General features: G+C 40.4%; 1 protein-coding gene across 4 annotated transcripts in view; it reads right to left on the bottom strand.

Moving 5' to 3' along the window:
- BRF1 (BRF1 general transcription factor IIIB subunit) overlaps positions 1 to 23,734 on the bottom strand; it is a 179,748-nt gene that overhangs the window by 127,219 nt on the left and 28,795 nt on the right. For all 4 annotated transcript variants that reach the window (XM_075713226.1, XM_075713229.1, XM_075713227.1 and 1 more), the window contains exon 3: positions 3,425 to 3,598. In XM_075713226.1, coding sequence (XP_075569341.1) covers positions 3,425 to 3,518 — 94 coding nt within the window. In that variant the 5' untranslated portion in view covers positions 3,519 to 3,598. The remainder of the gene's footprint in view (positions 1 to 3,424; positions 3,599 to 23,734) is intronic.

Raw genomic sequence — 23,734 nt, 5'->3', positions numbered from 1 at the left:
AGGATTTAAAAATCACTGTCTCCTTCAGATGTATTTTTTGCATTACACCTTTACTTCTGACACTGGTAATATAGACACATTTTATAAAGAGAATAATAAATTAGAGTTTTTATAGGTAGCTCATCAAAAGGATGAAACACCTTCTAAATTCAGCTAATGGCTAGTAAGCCATCTTCCCTTTAAAACATTAACGCTGACAAGCAATATAAGCAAGGCAAATGAAAAGCTGTGTCAAAGTTGCTGCATTGTGGGGTTTTGTGTCAAATAAGCTAATAAAAAACAAACTGACGTAAAATCAATTCAGATCTCAAATAATATATTAAACTTTCTAAAGAACTATAAATAAAAGCTGCACTTTAGATAAATAAACTTTTATGTTCTCTTTAAGTTCTAGAACTGTTTTTTCAGATTTAAAAAAATTATGTTACTGGAATATTTTGCATTTTTGCATTAATTAAACAACATGCAAGAATGAAGGAGAACTTAATGTTTCCTATTTCAGGCTGAGGTTTATTCAGGCATAATTCAGACTGCACCAGTAGACTTGGCTACAATTTTCCTCACATTTTCACAGAGGCTGTCTGGCGACATGTACATTATGAAAAAAGAAGAATAAGCAGATATCCCTGTCAAATAAATACATTCCACTCCCTCAAACTGAACTCAACGAAGACACAATTAAATCCTGTTTTCCCTCTCCAAACACTTCCCACTCCTTTGGTTCTGCCACTGGAGAGAACACAACATTTCTTGCCACTTCAGCCCGTGACTACATCCCACTGTACCTCCCCAGGCCACACACATACTTTGTTCCTTCTACCATAATATTTTTTAAGAAATATGCTGTCTTCTATTTCAGAGACTAATCTGTTCCCAGCTGATCTCTCTTGCCTCTACGACTCCCAAGTCACTCCACCGATTCATTTGGGCCACCAAAACCCAAGGTGCTGTCTCTGAGCTCTGACAATGCTGCTGCCTGTCATTACTTCTTCCACGTTATCTCTTTCCTCTAAAATATGTTCACCAAACTTCTTTTCTAAATTTCTCCCAGATTTCTTTGTAAGAGTTCTATAACCAACACAATGATCACAAACACTTTAAACTCAGTAAATCTACTTAGCAGTGTTATATAAATCTTGAAGTGTTACAAATACTGTATCTCATTTGTACAGCATATTTCTCCTCTTTGCATGCCATTCTCTGCTGGCTTCTCCAGAAGACCAAAACCAACTGCAAGCTTCTTACCCTGAACGTACATCTTCATTCTTGCTAAAGCACGGTGTCACACGGCCATCCTCTACACCTGCTCTTGGTCTCTCTGGACCAAAGGCCCAGGGAACGAACATGCCTGCCTCCTGTAGCACATTTCTATATTGCCAGATCTAGGCTGGAAACAAATATAACATGCTGCTAATGATCATCATAATTAATCTATGGAGGCTTGAATATATTTCCATTTCAAAGGTCAGCAATATGCACCTGTGGCTCTCAGGTTTTCAAGTTTCTATTGAGAGGATAAGATATCAGAAGAGGAACTTACATGTCACTGTTCAGAATCCGTAATTTATTTGTGGTTAGTTTTTCAAACTACACTAGATTTTAAATACTAAAAACCAAACCAAAACCAAAACCCCAACAGCAAAACACAGGCAGAAGCTGAACTTGCTCTCCCAAAGTAACACAGTTAAATTCTTAATATCAGCTACAAAATTAAGTCTAGTGGATTTTTTAAAAAATCAACACTAACAAAATTGAGCCATACAGTCATGCACCACCACTTCTTGATTCCCAGGTGGCACAGTAACCGTGCAAATGAAGATGGAGTACTTTGATACTGATATAGAAAGACAGAGCCCATCTTTGCAGTCTTATTCATACCCTGGTTCTAGTATTTTACATAAAATATCACACAGGAAATTATCTCAATTTAATGAAAAAAGTGGGAAAATTAATTTAGGTATTTATGAAGTGTTAACCAGACCAGTACATCTTGCACATGCTGAAAAATTTTAAAGAAAGATACGTCAAACAAGCAAAGGATTTTTTTTTGTGTTTGCTAGAAAAGTTAGCCACGCTTGCTGCACAGATGGCTGCTACATTACAATGTACCTACTCGCCTATTACAGCTCATACTGCTTCAAATGCTTTTTTATCACTACCAGTGGGAAAAATGGATTTGCATGTTATGGCTGGGCTATCATTCCGTAGTATCAAATAATGACTGTAAATAAATGACTTTAAAAATGTGACATGGGCATAAAAAATATTGGCAGTGCTTTTAAATCAACACTGTCTTTATGGTAATGATAGAGTTATACTGCTCAGAGTTCACACAGAGATTTTACATTAGAAGAGACTAGTGTAAGCAAGCCTTCCTTTTAACTCCATTATTCCTGCAAAACCACATTTTTTTAAACATGCAAATGCAATGACCACAACACTATCAGAAAGCACTAATTTCAGAATACTGAATGTAGTTTCTGAAACTAAAAAAAAAAATCATCTCAATCTTAGAAGAAAAGCTAAGCTGTTCAACTGCTAAAATACAGAATGAAAACAGCAATCTAGAAAAAGCATCAAATCAAACAGAATACTGATGACATGCACATACTGCTTTAAAGTAGAAAAGAACTAAAATAACACAGAAGAAATTGTCTGATACTAAATTCCAAATTCCAGCAACTGAAACACAACATAAGTAAAAATATATAAAACAAATAAATTTGGATGGCCATCAGTATTTAAAATTTACATGAATTTTAATGAAGTTCTACAAGACAAAAATAGGGATGGTCTAGAGGCAAGGAGTACTCACTTGCAACTCTGGCCTGTGTGCAGTCCCACCTCCAGCCACTGATTTCCTCTATGATCTTTGAGCAAATTTCAGAATTTATCAAATGCCTTTTTCCTCAAAACTAAACCGGGAGTGATACTGTCCTTCCCACAAGCATTAAAAGAAGGAAGTCCAAATATCTTATGGAAAACCCACTGGCACTCTAATCCATTCTTTAATGATGACACTACAGGAGGCTTGGGGTTAATTTTCATTTGTTTTAAAAAAGAAAAGCAAAACAACAACCAAAAAAATCCACACCATAAACAAGCAATCCCTAGCAAGGCACAGGAAAAGTGCAATCTTATACTAGAAGAAAATGTTGAGGAAGAAAAAATTCAGAGTTATTGATGGAAGGCAGAGTGACACTTATAGCTCCTTGTAAATACTAAGTATTGTATATTTAGAAAGGGAAAATTTTTACTTGAACCACAGGAAAAACTTCCATTCACTTCATTATATAAAACCAACAGTGACAAAGTTAGCTCCTAAACACTTACCTTTTCAAATTTTGAAACAAGGTCTAACTGGGATAGTTGACTTACTAACAGTATGTCTTTTTTTTTTTTTTTTTAAAATGTGAAAGGATACGAGGAGTTCCTTCTGTCCTACACACCAGGTAGAGACATGCAGCAATTACGTGGGTCATCTTTCTCCCCCGGGTTAGGTGCTTGCTCACAGCCATCTTGAAAAAATTAAAGGCAGTATCCAGACAATGTTGATTGAGTTGAAGCTGGTTTCCCAAGTGGTGAATCTGACGTTTCCCTAGAAAAATTAACAAGGAAAAAAAAAAATGCTTAACAACTTTGTAGTCAGTGTGCTTTTGGGTTGGGTTTTTTTTGGTGGTTTTTTTAAAAGACAAAATTGAGGGGGCAGATTTTGGATTTCATCTCTGTGTGAAATACAATAACCTCTCAAGTTGTAGGAACTATGTATTCTCAGCTCCTCAGGACAAAAAAAAAGCCTCATTTTGGACTGCTAGAATTGAAATACATGCTATCTATGTGCCCTGAAAAACAAAGCTGCAAACATCAGCCCCAGAGAAGATCCAAAACATAGCCAAGACTTTTCAGGCAGAAGATTATGTCCCCTGCTCCAAAGATCATTTGACAATTAGTACTTGGTTAGCTGTAGCAATGATCTTCTGAAAACTGGAGGTCATGACGTGTTTGACATTGATGTGCAAACAGAGGAGACATTTTGCTGCAACTCTCCAAGAAGTGATGAAGTTTGCAGTTCCTCTGACCACAACTGAAGCCCACAAGGAAACGGGCTCTGCTCCGGGCTTGCCCATGATCACCACCGATGGGGAGGCACTTCCTTCCTCTGAACACTTTTGCACCACAGCCTTCATTTAAGGCTTGGCTGCCAGACTGCTGAGATTAGTTTGCGGCTTCAGGAAAACAAATGTGCCTTCACCCTTAAATAAAACAGGGTGTTTTTTTTTTTAAAAAAAAAGCGTGTTTCGGATGATTCATGGCAGGAAGAGGTACAGCTGCTGGGACAGATGCGGGAAGCAAGGTCTAGTCCATCCTCACAGCTCCAGCTGCGGAAGAGTGCACTGAAAAGACAGCTTAAGAAAAAGATGGGGGAAGTCATAAGGAAAACAGAGCACCGGAGTTCCTCAGCATATGGGGTCAGACGGCACATCAAGAAAAATCCTTTAATTCAATGTGCCGGGCAGATGTTTCCAGTACATGCATTTACAGGAAATGCTCGTCTGTTCCCTTCAGAGATGTCATGAGCAGCTTTGCTGAAGGGGGCACAATGCCTACCATGCGCCTCAGCCACCACTGCTCACAGAAAGTGATGGCGACCACGTGATGCTTGCCAGAACGACACCAGCACCTGCACAGACTGCACATCTTAATTTTATGCAAATCCCTACACCATCATCACTAATAACACAGTAAAAATGTTTAACCTCCAAAGAACCTTCTGCCAAAGGTGCTGCTTCAGTTCAGCTTTAATAAAAAGTGACTCCAGACACACAGCCAGGGTCAGCAAGACTCTGGCCAAACAGGAGCGGCCACAAAGTGACAGCTCCTTCCTGCACGAGTGACAATTAGCGCGCTCACCAATGAGCTCTCCTTTAAGGCACGTTGGTCAACCAGGTGTTAACACATTTGGATGAAGAAGTAACAACAGAGGAAGGATACGTCACCTTCTGCAGGAGGTGTGGGTATCATAAGCTACTCAAGAGTAATCCAAAGCCCATTAAGTGAATAGTTTTTCCACTGCCATCAGCAGGTCCTGGACTAGCACTCACCAGCCTCAAATACAAAAACTGTATCTTCCCAAAAGTAAGGTATTAACTAGCACTCGCCCTCCCCTAAATTTTATTTCACATTCTACAACCTGTATGCTGAAGCGGGATCAAGACTTTTATGTCCCTAAGAAAGAATCAGTTTGTACTCATCTGTGGGCAAAAAAAATGCACTTAGCCTTGAGTACTGAAACTCACTTTTGCAGTGGCAGCTTCCATGATCAACCCCTCCCTGAACAAGTCCAGCCCAGAGGCCAGGGTGGATCAGCAAGGCTATGGAAGGCCGCCTCTGCCTATCACCTAAGCTTCCTATTTTATCTGGTTGTATTTTGCCATGCATGGCTGCTGAGATGAAGACACAAAGAACTGCCATCTGTAGAGATTTTAGGCACTATGTGCAGATGTACAACCATTAAAAAAAAAGAAAATAGACATGACCATGCCCATGTACCTCTCCCTCGGCTGCAGAGGGATCCAGACTGGAATCACGCAGCATTCCCTTTGAGTAAGATGGTCCAATTCAATGTCCTCAAAGTCACAAAGGCAGCTGATAACAAGAAACAATTTCAGCAGTTTTAAGTGTTGTCTGAATTTTGCTTTTAAGTAAAGCTTTTGTAAAAACATGAAGAGAACAGAGCCACATGCACTCCTGAATGCTTCTTGGACTAATGGTGGAACCAGGATGCAGGGCTCACCTGGCTCCACAAGGACCAGGATGGTGCAGGCCACCAAGCAAGAAGAGGTGATGAGGAAGCTTCCCATGCCACCAGCATGGCAGCAGCTGATGTGGTCCTGAGCGCACACCAGAGAACAGCCCAAATGAGCTGGAGATGCAGAGTAAGAACAGGACAAGCATCTGTGAGATTTCTCCCCCAGCACTCCCCTGGCCCGTCCACATTACAAGGTAATCCTTCTCCCAAGGATACCACTCTCATGCAGGGCTCCACAGCTTGGAGGGCACTTCAGAAACAAGGAACATACAGAAGAGAGAAAAAAAACAACATTGAGGAAGATATTTGAAATTCATTTCTTTCATAAACTATTTTTCCCACTGAGCTGGTCCCATCCCCAAGCTACCATCAATATTCTCTGAGTATTTAACCTTTTCTTAATTTCAAATGTTGAAATATAAATCATTACAATCCATCCTAGGTAAACAGTATGCTTGTTTGAGTAATATATGCTTTTTTAGCTGAGCTCTTCATCCAGCATCAATATTTTAAAATGTAATTACTTTAGGGGTGACCAGTCATTGTCTACTGACAAATACCAAAGATACCTAAGAGCACAGAAAGGTACTCGTCCACTTAGGAAATGCTATTTGTTAGAATGTTTTACTCAACCTTCAGCAGACCACTGAAGGCTTTAATTCTGTGTGCTAGTACTCCCTCAAGCTGTTTTGTAGTATTGTGTCAGCCATATAGTTTGTGGAAAAATAAGACAACTGTTACACTGCCATTGATCACCAAAATGAACAACTTAACACAGGACAAGAAGCATCTTAGAAATTATGTGCATCTTGATGACTAACTTGGTTTTGTCCTTATCTGTTATGAGAGAGAGAGAAAGAAATGTACTGCTTATAGCATCATCTAAGATAAATATTTACATTCTGTAACCAGTCTCCTATTTACTAAAGAAAGATCAAAAGCTTTGTTGTTCCCCCACCACCCCTGCACCTTAAATTTAACATGACAACAAAATTCTATTTTTCTGGTATCTTATGTAACACTAACAAAAAAAAAAAAAAAAGCTGGAAAAGTTAGCACTAGCAATAGTGCTTCTAGATTTCTCCACAGGGAACACAAGATACCTTGTACTCCTTCTGGTTCCTTCATAGATTGAAGAAGCATCTCCATTCAAAAGGTAACTCCAAGAAAAGGAAGGTATCAGCTAAATGGCTATTGCCCCAGTACTGCAGGACAGTACCAAACTTGTACAGTGCCCTCACCCCGGTCAGAAGACAACCAAAAGCATGTAATTTTGTGATTTCCAACCTTTTCTGCCAACCTCACCAATCTGACATTTCCAGAGCTGAAAAATGCATCTCCATAATATTTTATTCAGCTATAAATACAGTCATTTAATCTGTTGGTATCTGAAGAGCAGATATTCGTACTTAGAGAAATTAGGCATAAAATAACTGATCAAAATAAATTCTCTATTCAATGCTCCAGTTACTGTTGACAAAGACAAACACAAATGGAGACCAAATACCCATTCGTACTGCCAGTCCTCAACATGAAAAGTCCTCATAACTGTGCAATGGTAGCCACAAGCCTTGCTAAGCATTTGGACACCTTCTTACATGAGTGACTGCTCCCCGGCAATACGGTCAGTGCAGGGAGGAACTGCAGAGCAGCTGCAAGCTACAAGGCTGGGACGATGAGCAATTCCCTCCAGCAAACCTACAATACTGCAATATGTCTATCAGCCCTTGAATGTACTCCCACTCCCACCGCTCCTCGCTAGCTGGGTGGCATTTTATAACCTTCCATTTGTTGTTTATCTCCTGACTGTCTCTACCGTTTGCTCTAGACTACCAGCGTGGCTTCAATCAGCCCTAACGGCTGGCTAATGCCCTTTCCGACAGTTTGACCATATGGTCCCAGTGTGCAGTGAGCTGGTCCAGCTATCTGCAAGAATGCAACAAGCCTTATGATCTCAGCCAAAACAGTGGGAATATCCAACATTACAATGCAATTTATTAGCAATCTGCTCAACTCAGTATTCACCAGATTACATCTCAGTGTTACAAACTCGTCAAATGAATTGAACTTCTCTACTGGATGGAAAAGAAAAAAACTGCCACACCTTTAAACCCTGCCATGCTCTGGGTTAGTAAACAAAACTCAAGGCAGCAGCTTCCTGACTTTCTCACCCATTTTATCCAGTAGACAGACTTTTTTTTTGAAGTTTGAGTGGGACACTACTCTAAAAACTTGCAATTACTACTATCTCAGTACTATAAAGGAGTATCATGTGGAACAGTCAGAAATAAATACTGCATTTTTTCCTAAATTACTAGGCAAGAGTACAACATATAAGACAAAATATACAGAGGTAAAACATGCCCCTTAGTAGGTGCATCTTTTATTAGTAACTTGCAATAAGAGCTTCCTCTTTTGGGCCTTACAGGTTTGATCCTGGAATTCTTTTTTTTAAACCAGAAGAAATAGAGCCTTTAAGGTCAAAGCTTACACTTCATGCTGCAATTTAGTGATGGCATTAAAGTGGTGCCTAAGTATCTTTGGGAAAAGGACAAGGAATGGTGTCTTTTTAAAAAGGCAGGACAAGCTCATCAGCAAGGTTACAAAAATCCTCCCCCTTCCCTCACCATTGAAGCAGTAAAATTATTCTCCTTTAAGGAGCAAAAGAACAAAAGTCTAGAAACTACAGAAATTTTGTGAGATGTAGGACACGTACCAGGCAGTTCCCATTTATTTGTCAAAGGCTCATCATACCATTGGGGTGGAGGGGGAGGCAGGGGGAGAAAAGAGAGAGAGAAAAAAGCTTGCAGTTCGGTAAGCAACACACAAAATCAAGTTCCCAGGCTACCAAGTAGTAAAGTTTATCACGCTCCTGAATCTGCATCTAAAAACAAAAGGCCCTTTTCAGTTTTTAGTTCCAAGCCTACTAAAAAAAGTGTTTCTACCCATCTACTCCCAGCATGCTGAAAGAAACACCATCATCTTCTCAACTGATGCCAACCTCAATGCTCAACTGGCACGTAAGACCTGAACTGACAAGTTCAGATAGGACTGCTGAATGCTACTACCCTTTTATTTCAGAAAATTTCTGTTCTTTTGATGGAGGAAACAGTGGTTATTACAAAACAAAATGTGTAGGCTAGAAATCACTGTCACAAAAACAGATTTGCAGAAAATCTTGGTAATATTAAATGCTTACACAAGAGGCAGTTGATAGCAAAACTGCAGCTTAAGTTATAATGGGAGCAAAACAGAAAAAGGGGGAAAATCAGACCCATTCTTTACAAGCAATTTTCTTTCTTTTATGATCTCATTACTACAGAAACATCTTGTTCTCTTCCCCCATTCAAGAGGAATCATACCTTTTTTTGGATCTCTTAAAAGTCAGTAATGTCAAGCAGCTACGGTTATATATTACTCTCATCTGGCTTCTGCCTGCTCATCGGCAACTCTCCCCTCAGACTGACGGAGACTGTAACACTCCTATTTCAAAGTAGTACTTTTCACTATGAAGCAGAAGTTTCCACGGAAATAACAGGCAGTACACAGCCAGAGCTTAAGTGAATTGTTATTACGATACTAAACTGCATCATCAAAATCCAGGCGTACAGATTTTCCTCCCTTTCTGCAATTTGCTCCAGGGGCCCTGGAAACTAGCAGTACCTGAATTGGGCAATGGAGTCATGTTAACAGCACTAATCCTTTTTTTGCAAAAAGGATTGTTATGGTAACAAACACGAGATTCTATTAAAGGAAACATTTTGGATGGTTTTTGCTTGGGTATTCATTTCCAGAATTTGAATTGCTTTACCGACTGAATTTTATGTGCAGATTTTATTCTGCATTTGGTTTTTCACTCCTTTTATTTTCTTCATTTGAAAAAAGCTCCCCAAAAGAACTCCTGAAAAAGGGGAAAAGAGCAGTTTTTATGTATGGGCATCCCTGTGTGCTTTGTCATATCTTTCAATTTCAGCAAGTCCCAGCTCAAAGCCTGAATGAATTTCCTGCTCTTTGCTCCATGCCAAGCTTCTATGTTATTTGTATTACAAATAAGTAAAACAAACAAACAAAGCCACAACAGGGAAAGTCCAGGAACATCAGTAGGGCTGCTCTTATGAAGGCTGGTCCCAGAAGCCTCATCAAGGGCAGAGTCCCATGATCAAAGACAAGAAAACTTTTAAAGCCCAAACAATGGGAGGAGGCAGGGAGGAAACCGAGGCAATGGCAGCAGCGATCGCACCGAGCATTTCCAGCACCACGCACAATACCGCACGTGAGAAGCAGCTTTATCTCTGCGAGCCTGTAATGAAAAAGGCCAACGAACAGTGAAAGTAGCAGCACAGTAGGGCATTACAGCAGTGCTGACCCAGCACAATAACAACTTTAATTTTGTTAAGGATAGTCTAAGAGTTATTCCCAGTAACACCTAATTGCCTATGAGGAAAGTGATGAACATGCCGGCCTCATTCCCATGCTCTGTGTAACTTCGGCCTAGCCCCAAATGCCCACTTTGCCACCATCTAACTGCGGGTGCCCCCTATGCCCCCAGACCCATGCTCTCCCACATGAGAACTCCCCAATTCCTCCACGGGATGTGTCAGTCCCAGGGCTGAGCAACCTGGCGTCCGCGCACGCTCGGCCCCCTCCGACCGACGCATCCCCGCGCCTGTGTCACCTGGCAGCCCCGCTTCGGGGGCTGCCCAAGGGTACGCTCTGTTCCTGTTATCTCAGTGGAGTAAAACAGTTCCTGGCCCTTTCCCTGTGATATTCCACCAGCTGCGCCAGCGCAACTGTTTGTGGGGATGCACAGAAAACCAAACCAGTAAACTGATCCTTGTTAAAAATAACCTTGTGAAATAAAAAAAACCACTTAATCCAGACCTGTTTACTGAAGGATTGATGCCTCCACTTTATCTTCTTAGGGCCAGAACCAGACTATCTCAGCGCAGAGCCCTGCATTCAGTTTCTCTGCCTGCTGACAACAATCCAACCCATCCATTTCACCTCCCATGAGACACCCCAACTACCAGGTGCAGCTCCCCGTCTCTCCTGGTAAAGCCCTTCCATTGCATGTCAAATATTCATTCATTCATTCAGCTGAAGAGAACTAGCATGCATCTTTAAGATTAATGGCTTAAAAATTCAGATAGTGGTCACTAGTCCAACCACTTCTTAAATATTTGATACTAAGCTCCTTTTCTTTCACCTAGAAAATCTGCTGTTAACATCTCTTCCCAGCACTTATCTGTACTTCTTTATGTATTCATTCCCTCAAAATTGGTCCTTGTATTCCATTAATGCCAAACAGGCCTGCAAAGCGCCCACGTAACTTCCCCCACCCCCCTTCTCAAGTTTTCCATTCCCCGATTATATGACACCATCCCCACGTGGGCAGCCTCTTTGCATACACAGCAACTGGCCATTTGATTTAATTTGCCTTACCCACTGAAAAATGCGGCATCGTAAGTGGTTCCTCTGACTTTTTGCATTCAGTTCCTGGAATTCTGCATCCCTCGCAGGTAGCGCTTTTACTGCTGCCATTTCATTCCCATTATCCATCTAACTGCTAGTACCACTTCAACAACAGACTCGAAGCCATACAGTTTATTCACGGGCTGCACCTAACCTATTGATAATCTTGCCCCATCATCCTTAGACAGCAGCTTGCTTGTTTCTTATCCTTGCTTAATTTTTTTTAAATATAGCTAAAGAACTTCTTGCTCATAAAGTCCTTACTGAGCTTCAGTTCTGGTGTCAGGCTGGAAAACCATAGCCAATGCTGATGTTAAAAAACAAACCAACCCACCCCACAAAACCCCAGCCTGTTGATTCACTAGCATCTGAAGGTATTGGATCACGACTGTTTTAAGTCAAGCTAAAGCCCAAGCTGTTGCTGCAGACAGCGTTCCCACCTCCAGCACAACATTCACATGGCTGAATGTGGATACAGATGATGGAACTTCCTCTGCTGAAAAGCAGCCCGAACAACAAAAAGTTAAATTTTCATTTGGACCAGTTCCCTCTTATAATTCAACAAGCAGCCTCCAAAGCCCTAATGCCATCAGAACGTGGCTGGGGTGAGGAGAAATGCTGTCAGCAGCAGCGTACACGTGGATCGACTTAAAGCAAATGTGAGACTGCAGCCTAAATGGGTCAAAGAGAAAAGTACACACCATCCCTACGCTTCCTCCTGCTTCCCTGCTACTGCTCCCAGCCCTCGCCGCTCCTCTTATACAAGTGAGCTTACACAAAAGTCTGACTTATCACAGTTAAAACAAATGCTAACATGTTCATTAGTTGTTTGTATATTAGAATGCTTCAGGTCATGTAAGATTAATTTTGGAAGCAAGCAAATATGAACTTTTTTATATTCAAAAGTTTTGTCAGCTGAATTTTTTACTCATGTAAGATTTGCAGCTGTTTCAAAGTTGAAACAGCTGGAAGGCTGCACTACTGGCAAGAACTGTGAGCACATGTATGATTAATGTAGCATAACCCTTACCTATCTGACATTAAGGGAATTAGAAAGAAAAATTTAAGATACTAAGAACTTTTAGGTAGCGGTAGCTTTTAGGCATGCAAGATTTCCTTCTGAAAGCACCATAGGTTTTGCTTTAATCTTCCTCTGTTTTGTTTGGACAGTGATTTTTTTTTTTTTTTAAATTACATTTTAAATGACAGTTATTCTTAGAGATTTTTCTGTATCTATATACATGTAAAGCTTTTTCCTTACACTTATCAATTACCAATTGTTACTCTTGTCACAACAAGAAATATTTCTGCTGTCACACAGCATTACTGCTGATCCAAGCACTACCTTCAACCATCCAAAATAATTTCTACATCACTGTAGCAAAAAAAAATCTGCTCATGACATAATCTGAGTTTCGAAAAGATCTTTTTTTAAAAGTTTTAAAACCCCATAAATCTAGCATTATTAGAGAGATCAGATCTTGTTTCATACCTACAAAGCAAAAAGCATTTAACTAACAAGCAACTGTCATCAGCCTACACAGTTAGAAAAATTCAAGAATATAGCATAATATAAGAAAAAAAGATCTGTTGCCTATTGGCAAAAGTTATCAAAATCTTTAAAACAAAGCAAAAATGAAGAATAAACACAAAAGGATCAATTGCTGCAATGGAAAACTTTACAGATGCAAACAGCATATGAATCACTGCAGCATTATCTGCTCGCTGACAGCAAGTTCTAGTGCCTTCCCTGCAGACCAGGGCTTTTGCAAGGCAAAGAAGAGTGAAAACTGACAGGAGCCATTTTTCAGAGTCTTGCAGACACCATGGAAGCAGGCAGGAGCCCCAGGAGTCGAGGTGCTTCGCATGGACGAGGAGAACGGAGGAGCTGAAGGTATCCCCTGGCCAGAACTGCCACTGAGGCCAAGGGGACAGGGACAGGAGCAAGAAGTAATTGAGTTACCACAGCTGAACAATTACCACTTGTCAGCTGCACTGCAGCGACCGTTAGCTAAGGTCATGCATATGAAGAGTGTTGAGAAAAATAAAAATAAAAAAACACTCTTCCTGTTTAATCTACCTTCTCTGCTACAAAAAGCCAGTCCAGCCTTTCCCTTTTCCTGCCAAGAGGCTCCTGGTCCTCCTCTGTGAACCTTCCCTACTTTCCTTGTCCACCTTTAATACTTACCTTTTATAACATGTCTGAGAATTGACTTGTCCTCAGACACATGCAGAACAATTTTCCTCCCCTAGAGTTCAGCCCTGCTCCTCTGCATGCCAGTTGTTCTGTCAAAATACAACTGTTAGTGGTAAGTTATTTCCACTCTCCATCATCTGACTGTGTAGGCAGGGAAGACCTCACTGGCAGAGACTAATACCTGCTCTGCTCTCAACCTGTACTTGATTTAAGGTTGCTGCTTCTCCTTCAGGACTGAAAAAGGCCTGTAAGCCCAGACCTACTTTGGGGTTCTGGTTTGGGGTGGTGTTCTTTTTTTTTTTTCCTTTTTTTTTTCCCCCCTTTCCTTCCCCCTCTAATTCTACATGCAAAACTAACAAAAGGCCCTCTGTCATCATCCAGACCTTACCCGACTGACAGTCAAAGAAGATGTGTGACACAGTAATTCCAAAAGTAAAAATGTCATAAATATCAACTAACTAGCAAATTTCTTAAATCATCTCAAAAAATGGAAATATGGTGAGAAGGCATCAAGGGAAAAAGGATGCAGAGAGAAGTAGTTGAGGGGGGTGAAGAAAAAGAGGCAGTTATTAAAGATATCAAAGGGATAAGAGATAAAACACGATCTAAAAATGGAAGCAGAAAGAGGGAAGAAGCAAAATCAAGCTGGGAAAGGCACAGAGCCATTACAAAAGCAAGAAGGGTTGTATTAGGTTAATACTTATTTAAGGTATTTTTATATGAAGCTGATGAGAGCAGTCAAATACTTCTTCCTTTATGCAGAAGGGATAAGAAACCTGGCAGTTAGGTAGAGAGCATCAATCTTTATCCAGGCTGCAGCTAAAGAATGAAATCCTGCCCTTAGTTTGTCCCTGGCAGCCGAGTCCGTCAGCTACAGATAACAAGCAAGGAGTATGAATCTGAGGGGGCTGCTCTCCTTTACCACTACAAAAAGCCATCAGAGCTACAACTGCCCCTGATGTTTTTATCTGCGTACTGCCCATAGATGATGGGAGAAGTTATGGACAGTGCTTCAGCCTCAACTTCACGTTTCCTTCCTTTTTAAACTAAAAATAAGTGAAGGTTGCCACAAATCTCAGCTAAACAATGTAGTGAATCAGTGAAGCTATTTATCAAGCTAGTCTCTTGTGCTGTCTGCTTCAGCTTGGAGTCGAAAGGAGATTTATGCTTAAAGACAGAATGCACATATTTCAGGAACAGCCTTATATTTCTTTAAACAATAACATTTATATAAGTCAGATGTACAGACTGTTCCAGTAAAGAATTAAAATTACAATGCCGTCTATGTATTTCTACAGAGCCAATGTGGCCCTCTCAGAAAATATTTGGCATATTTGAAAAATAACTATCTGTATTTGTGTGATCTCTTCCATTTATATGAAGCTACTCTTTACATACAGGATGTCATCAGCAACTTTTCTGGGAGGAGGGAATTCTCACTAGACTTTGTTCTCCTCCTCAGGAACCCTAATCACCCTAGAATTAAAGATGGAGAGCATGGGAGGGGGTAGGTATTTAAAGACCTAGAGATTGAACTTAGAGCCTTCACCAAATTACCAAACGTGATTTGTTAGGAGAAGAGCAGAAGATCACTAGATTTCTGGAAGACAATGGAAATTTAAGCCATAAACAGATAATAAGCGTGAGTTCATGCCTAAAGACTAGTAACATGAAATTAAAGGAAAATGTAAGCACCACATTAACGTGAACGTACAACAAAACTCGCTGGACCTCATAAGAGTTTCCCAAGGGAACTGGTGGAAACCCCCACTGCTTGGAACTTATGAATGCAGGAAGGGCAAAACACAAGAAAAAATGCATGATATGGAATGAACCCATATAAGAAAAATGGGCTAAGATGATTTACTAGGTTAAAGTAAGTTCTTACACTTTTGCAAAACTGTAAAACTTAAAAGAGAGGCTGCTTTGCATGACAGAATCATTCTGTATTCTGAATGTACAGAACAGGGGAAAAAATCCCCCCACCCTTTCCTCCCCAAGTAGCCATCTCTGCTGACTTGGTACAACAGCCTTCCAGCCTGCTCGCAGTTTGGCAGCAGAACAATACAGACCCTGACCTGTACAGTGAAGATCCACCTACTCAAGTTCCCGCCTCTTAATTTTTTTTTTTTCCATAGTCACCACTCCATTCTAATTTCCTAAATTAAACATTGTATTAACAACACTTTGGCAGGAGGGAAAAAAAACCCCACACAACCAAAAAAAACCACAAAAAACCTCAACGCTTCTTCATGTAACAAAGTCATGAGAAATGTTGTCCATAACCAAATCTTCAGATACCAACTCCCTTTGCTCTTCTAGACGATCCACTCGTGTGGATCCTGTGGATCCACACTGGATCCTCCAGTGTGCCAGTCCTTAGTATTCAAAGAAAATTTTGGGTAAGCAGAGTTACATTTTTCTCTTCTTTATGTGCTAAACCTCAAAGATCAATTACAACAGGTTTTTTTCAGTGAAGTATGACTCCAAGATAGGATGTGAGATCATCCATTAAACATACATATCCAAGACTAGATGCATTATTAATTCATCTTCCCCTAGGTAATATGGCATGGTGAAAAATAGCTACCAGAGAACATACTGACTAAAGACTTAAACAGAAATCAGTGGATTTATGTGATGATTGCTATGCAGCAGCCTAACAGATCTCATTAATGGAGACATGGATTCTTCTCCCCTGATACTGTCACTGCTCCTACAGAGTAGATGCTGATGTTCAACACAAGGAAGAATATTGATTGCAACCTACCCCAGAAGTAGTTCTTACACTAGTTGTGAGAATGATCTATCTGAATTTAATAATGTCTGCCTACAGATAGGTCTCACTTTATAGCATTTTTCTGATTAGTGACAGTGTTTGGAAAATCTCTTCTTTTAAATAAGTTGGCTATAAAATACTACCTGCCTCAGAGTTTCAATTAGGCAGATGCTGTAAACAGCAAAATGAGTTTTTACTGTTTTTCTCTTCGACTTTGGCACTGTAATCAAGGAAGTTGCCCTAAGAAATTGCTTAACATCAGCATCATCTTGAACCTAACTAACATATTGCTTTGGTAGAGTCCATAGAGTAAATTCTATTTACTGACCTCATAAGATCCACAAGAATAAACAAACACTTCAATCAACTGCCTGCCTCAGACCTGTTTATGCCTCACTGAAAGCTTGAGAAGTTCTACTGCTACATTAATCAACCTCAAGGACCACACTTTTCATCCACAAAACAATTATATATAATCTGGCCCATCCTCCTTCCCACCTTTTGTATTATACTCTAGAGTGTTTGGAAATTCTGCCTAGTTTTGTACAAGATGACCTTACATCCACATATCCATGGCCCTGGCAGCTACAACAGCAACAGGACACACTGAAGTTAACAGTTCTGCATGGTCAAATGCCATCCTACTACATTACCATAGAAGAAGTATAGGTGCGCCACTTTGTTTAATCCAGCTTTAATTATCATAAGCTTTAATTATCATAAGCATTCAACTCCTGTTGAAAGCCATGCTCCTATAGAAGGGAAGCTGAACATTTCCGAGGGGCCCAAATCAATTGTGGTTTTAGCTTCTGGTAACTGTGCCTCTTATCGTTTTGAAATCACAGCACTCCAACAACATTTTGTTCCAAGTGGCTGTTATTATGTTGTCTCCCTGCATAAAGCTTTCTACAGACTAAATCAGGAATGGATATCTGATATAAGGATCCTCCTTCTTAGCTTAATAGTGAGCAAGTGCATCTGGAGGACATGGAAAACCACACACGATTCTCCGCATTGAACCACAGAGGCAGGTGGCAGTCCTTCACTTCTGCTGCGAGATGCAGAGGAGACAAACCACTCCAAATGTACTCTTTGAAGAACTTGATTTTTGTTTCCATGTCACCGCTTACGCTCCCTTATGCTCATCTTTATCTTCTGCTGAAGTTTTCTTAGCATTATATTTGGTATTTAATATTCAGTGTCACTGTAATCCCACGACTTGACTTTCCTGGCACGACAAATCAATGTTTCTCAGAAATCCAAAACAACCTCAAAGCTTTTTTTCTCTGTGTCAAAGACCTTGATCAACGTCAAGTTTTCTTTTCTTCTTAAAGCTGGTATCAAACACTGCAATGATCTCAGAATGAAATTTGTTGTATGTGTCAGATCAAAAAGTAAAGAGCAGAAGTGGGGGGAGGAAAAAAAACTACCTACAGGTACAGTAGGAAAACTGTCTAGTCAATGGCAACAAGACCACGTCAGCACCACTGCAATCCTTCAAAAATAACATTATTTTGATTCCTAGTTCTCCAGGATCTGAAATAGGGTGCAAACTACCCTTGAGGACACCATCTACCATCGATGCATGGTAGAGTCACCATGGACCGAGAATGGAAAGAGACAGAAGTATGTTTATGATCCACAGGATGTCTAACAACTTTATTTTGACCAAAGCTACAGATACCCATTTGCTGTCAAGAAAGAAGCTGGCAGCAAGCAAGAGTTAACTTTTAGTATAGGGCCAGCTGGAATAACACAGACCACTCAGACAACAAACGTCACCTCACAAGCACCCTGGATTTGTTCCAAAAAACACTTGAAAAGTGGTATTCTTTCTTGACACGCTCAAGGACTGATTCAGCTTGCACCAGAAGCAGTACTTTTTTTTTCTAGTGCATGTTAGGAATCATAGTTTCTAAATCTACTTTGAGATGTTTTTGAATAGCCTCAAGATACACATTTTCCCACAGTATCACTAAGCAAGCTTGTAAATTATTTTCCTTGTATTTAAGCTTAAAAACAAAGATTTCATGCAGCTAAAAATGTCAGATTATTTCCCCACCTCCCACCTTCCAAAAGAAAGAAGCCTTTAGATACAGAAATATATTTTTTAAGGTGGAAAGGAGCTGTATTTGCAAAGCTATTCACCCACATTAGCACTGCTATGAAATCACTTACAAGATTTCAGCTGACATTGAATAATTTTATTTTTAGCTAAACATAACACCTGCTTGGATTTGGCAAGCTGCATGGAGCTCAGAATCATAAGGCAACCCCTCTAAGATCTCCCTCATTTACAGATGCCGATTTGCTGACGACTGGAAGATGGCTGTGTTCACCTTCGGAAATGAGGATGAATCCTGGATTAGCAAATACTGAGGATTCATCTCACATTTAAAATGGAGGCTGGTAGTTAGAGAGGAGTGAATGATAAACTAAGAGCTATTACTAATTTACTGCTTTTTCACATAAAGTCTGCTTTCCTCTCTTCGCTCCACAGCAAACCTAGGGTAAGCAGCAGGAAGTAACACACAAAAAAGTCAGCCTGAAGACTAGGTACAACTGGAGCAGCTGGGGCTGTACTTTTCATTATTTTTATTTTGTAAGAGCATTTTCCTAATCTTTTAGTGATTAGAAGAAATCTACTTTCTTCTTTTGTAACAAATCAGGTAAAATATCAGAGGGTGACGTTACCACAGACAGTTAAAGGGGAGATCCGACATCCCCCAGCCATCCCACCACCACTCCTTACACCAGCTCCCAGTGCTCTTCAGATTTTGTGCTGAGCCACAAACCAAGGAAAAAAGAACAAACAGTCAGCTTTCTACAGGCATCAGCCAGAGCAAGGAAGAGAAGCAAGACAAGCACTGGCAAGAAGTACAGCACCAAGCCTTGAGAGCAGTTCATTAGTAACATGCAACTCCTCTGATTTGTCTAAGATGCTACAAACAGTTTGGAAGCAGAAGTTTACAGCTGTCCCTGCACTCCCTCAAAACATGCAGTATACATATTCCATAAGCAAAGACATCAATCTCCTACCCTGATTTAGAAAATGTCTTTTCCCAAGTAAAAGGATTTCTATACATCTGCCTAAGTTTGCATGTATATGCACACATACCCAAAGGAACCAGAAATGCCTTTTTGCATGAAGTGGCTCTGCAAAACCCTGAAAACAAGTACCAGCATGACTACTGCTGAGGATGATCACCCATGCTTTAGCACCCCGTGCTACGCCCTGAGAGTGTAGCTGGAGACTCTGCAGTGTTTATATTTCCCTTTTAGGCAAGATAATGTGACGATTTCTAAAAATGAAGAACATCAAAGATAGCTGTGTCTTATACATCAATTTTGCAAGGACAGGAAATAAGCGACCTTCGGGTTCAGTATGTTCTATACTGCTATCAAAAAAAAACCCCTCAGACCAGACTTAATGACCAGTGTCCGGAGAGCAACCCATTCTCAGAAATTCATCCTAAATGGACTACAAAGCAAAGTGGAAACTACTGAACCTTATACAGCTCCCTTTGTGGCAATACTAAGTTCATGATTCCTACTGTAAAAAATGCATGGAATGCTTTCCCTGAATACTGATTTATAAAAGCAATCAAATAGCACATCTATGGTACAATGTAAATACTATTCATACACATTCTCTCTAATGAGTGACAATCATACAGGAGAACATGTGTGTCTAATTCCTGTACATGAACCCAGCTCTGCATATACCTCTAGAAACTGGAACTGTGATCCTAAACTGCCTTCTTAATATTATGCATTTCATAATATACTACCCAAAAGTACTACGCATCAGCTGTGTGGTTTTAGAGCACAAAAAGGAAGAATATACAGCTTTCTTGTAAAAATCCCATTCCTAATTGATTTTATTAAAACATCGTTAGCATAATATAATTTCTTAGGGAGTCACACATTTGAATATAATTAGCCACTTGTTTTGTTGCATTCAGTGCTAATGACCTTTCTTTGAATAAAGATCCATGTTTGATTTTTCTATTGTTCAAACTTAAGAAAAGCCTCTTTGGGTTGAAAACGCAGGAGACCTCTGAACTGACTTTAAACTGCTAAGCAATCAATTACCTTTCCACTTAATTTATGCTGTGTTTGTTTGGGACAGCTTTGTTGTAACAGCGTGAAGGCTTTAAATCTAGGTGATTAAAGCCAGACTTCTAGGTACATATTTGGGATCCCAAACAATAATGCCAAGCAAACACAGCTCCCGCTGACATCCACAGTAGGTCTAAACAGCATAGCTGTGTAAGCATGCTGAACCCAACTCTTTGCCACACTGCCAGCAGTCCTTACCCACACTGGAGCCTGGGTTCGAGGAAACCACGCTGTACTTCTGTCTCTATAAGTGTCATTTGCTTATAATTTCTATCAGAAAACAAAATTAAAGAAAAAATCACTATGTAGGAAACAATTTAATTCGGTTTTCAAGTGCTACTTTCTCAATGTAGGCAGTTATGTCTAAAATGATGATCAATAATAATGCCTTCAGGAGAGGTATGCATTTGATAACTCTTCCCTCCTCCCACAATTACTTAAACTTCCTTCATTTCTACCTACACAGTTAACAGTACTTAAGTTTAGTCTATGCAGAGTAGTACTTAGTTGTCTTTATTGTCCAAAATTATTCAATTATTTGAGTACAAAGAGGGGAAAAAAAAATCTTCATCTAAAGGAATAGTTTGCAAATTTAAACTCATGATTTCCCATTCCACAGTTTATCCATAAATAGCCAGTTCTGCAAAGCCTTAGGGAAAAAGCAACTTTCTTTACAACTCTAATTACTGCACAACTGTAGAGGGAAAAATGACTTTATTTTATATGTATGATCTGAAGTTTTTTTCTAAATAAGAGGAAGAGCATTGCAGTTATTGAAGACCTTAAAAAGAAGCTGTGTATTAGGAGCCTGGATTTTTTTTTTAAGGAGCCTCCTCCCAGAGCAGGCTGGAGTTCTTGCCCTTCAAAACTCACAAGGTTAAATTATATGTCATTCAGTAAACAGGCTCTGTTCCATTTATAAGGAGACATCACTCTTCAACCTTCCACCAGTGATAAAACATGCACTACCTGCATGCTATCCTCCCTCATGACTTAATGAGAGAGCCTTCATGAACTCATCGCCCAGATACAGTCCCACACGCCCAGCATCCAACCTCCTAAATTATCCCATGTACCATTTTTACATCAGAGATGGTCATAAACCATGCATGGGAAATTCCACTCTGAGCAGCTAGCAGAAGAGCAAACCCAAAATTTTCAGGAAAAGCTCTACTTTAAAGACATGATTAAAGAAACAACTTCTCTTTCTCACCACTCCTCAGATGCAATTACAGTTGAATAACTATGACAATGGCAGAATTTAAACTTGTTTTCAGAAAGTGTTTTAAGCAGCGTGTAACAGCTCCACCTGGTGATCATAGCTGTGCAGTATTTTTAAGCCACCCACTAAGTCAAGGCAGAGTAATCACCATTTTAATTTTAATTCTGGCTGTGTGTAGTTTGGATTTTTTTTAGTTAAAAATACACGCAGTTTGTCTCAGTAAATAGTAACATTTTGCGATTCTGTTAAAAAACGAATCAAACTCCGCAGAGCTAGCATCAGCTGACTTCTACCAACAAATAGGGAAAGCTCTTGACATAGCAACAGGCAGTTTAGTAAAATTCAGGAATTGGTTCAAGTGTTTTAACACACTAGATTAATGAACTGTTTGTTCAAAGGTTTGGTTTATAGTTCACGTAGACGGAAAGGCCACCTCAGAATTAGAAACAGTCAAGCCTAGGTCATTAAAATCACTTGAAAAAAAAATCAAACTGCATGTCATGTATGCTGTATATTCTGAATTGATTAATATATAAACAGAATTAGCATTTTGGTCCTAATGCATTAAGAATTTTACTGCTGTTCCAGTGAAGTATCACAGAACATCTAATACACGTTGCTGGAAAAATCCTTAGGGATCCTTAAATGAAAAAGTACTCCCTAAAGACGTCGCCAGCGACAAGAATTCTATTAGAGTTGAGCATTTCTTCTTCATCACTCTTTTTTAAGTTGTGACTAAATTAGCACAGCCTGCGCGCTCCAGGGCGTGAGCTGGGAGGGGGAGAAAACGGAAGATATAAAGGCCTGAGGCACTTCAAGCAGAGAGCATCCATCTGCTAGCAGCAGTCAATGAACAGAACATTTCTAAAAAGCTTCCCACTCATACTAAGTCAAGCCAAAAGAACAGAAAACACCTTGCTTCACTCTGACTGTGCAGGACTGAACGTAACAGGACAGTGGGTTATAAATATATGTTTAAAAAAAATAAAACTCGAGAGGGAAGCTCACAACGTGGTCCTGCATTCAGCCTCTCCTGCTGCAAAGCTGGTTTAAGAGGCTCCTGCTCATCTCTACAGCATCCATTCCCTCCTCCACTCTCTGGTGGCATGTGGAGGAGTGAAATGATCAAAGGAAAATACAAAAATAAAAAGTACCAACCCTGGGTTTTATTTTTTTATTTTGCTTGTGAAACCCAGATCTTTTCACTGGCCCGGTAAACTTGCCCAGGCTAAGGCCCAGCACATTTGGAAGGGGGGAGTGGGAAAGGGCAGCTGAGGGATGGGAAAGGCAGGGATCAAACTGGCTTTGCTGTTAGAGATGCTTATCGTGGAACTGGACTGCAGAGCTGCAGCTCTCTGAGATGAAGGCCTCTGATGGCAATACCGCTCAAAGGAGTTCCCAACCCTTTACACAACACCTCGTTCCCACCCGCACAGCGCAGCATGTCAGCTCGTTGGGCCGACACAACTACCTACCGGGAGCACAGCAAATCCCAACACAGCAATCATCCAGGTTACAAATAACTTGCATGTGTGCACAGAGTTGTTCTGGTTCAGGCTGGGACTGGGGTTTGTTTTTCTGAGTTTTTTGTTGGTTTCTTTTTTTAAGCAGGAGGTTGACATAGGTCAGTCTGCTGGTGCATGTGCCAGCGTGGCTGTATTGGACATAGGACCTTCCCACTGAACACACATTTCATAGCTGGTACAGAACCCTGTAGTTTCTATTCATTTGTATCTAATACCTGTATTTATGTTTGGGTCTTAGAATCGTAGAATCATAGCATGGTTTGGGTTGGAAGGGACCTTTAAAGATCATCTAGGTCCCCCCCCTGCCATGAGCAGGGACACCTACCACCAGACCAGGTTGCTCAAAGCCCCAGCCAACGTGGCCTTGAACACTTCCAGGGATGGGGCATCCATGACTTCTCTGGGCAACCTGTTCCAGTGCCTCACCACCCTCACCACCACTGGTCTTGCACCAGTCTACTTGCACCTTTGCCTGACAAAGGCTGATGTAGCAGTGGCATTGGGCAGGAGCCAAAGTCTCTGCCTGAGTGACTTTTGAATACTGTATGCAATGGCAGTGCTTATCCATCTGGGAGGACACATCACACAACTGGGAAGGCAGCAAGGA

This window comes from Pelecanus crispus, chromosome 6, assembly GCF_030463565.1.
Source record: "Pelecanus crispus isolate bPelCri1 chromosome 6, bPelCri1.pri, whole genome shotgun sequence".
Lineage (NCBI taxonomy): Eukaryota > Metazoa > Chordata > Aves > Pelecaniformes > Pelecanidae > Pelecanus > Pelecanus crispus.
The sequence above is the reverse complement of the archived record's forward strand: the minus strand, read 5'-3'. Positions and strand labels throughout refer to the sequence as shown.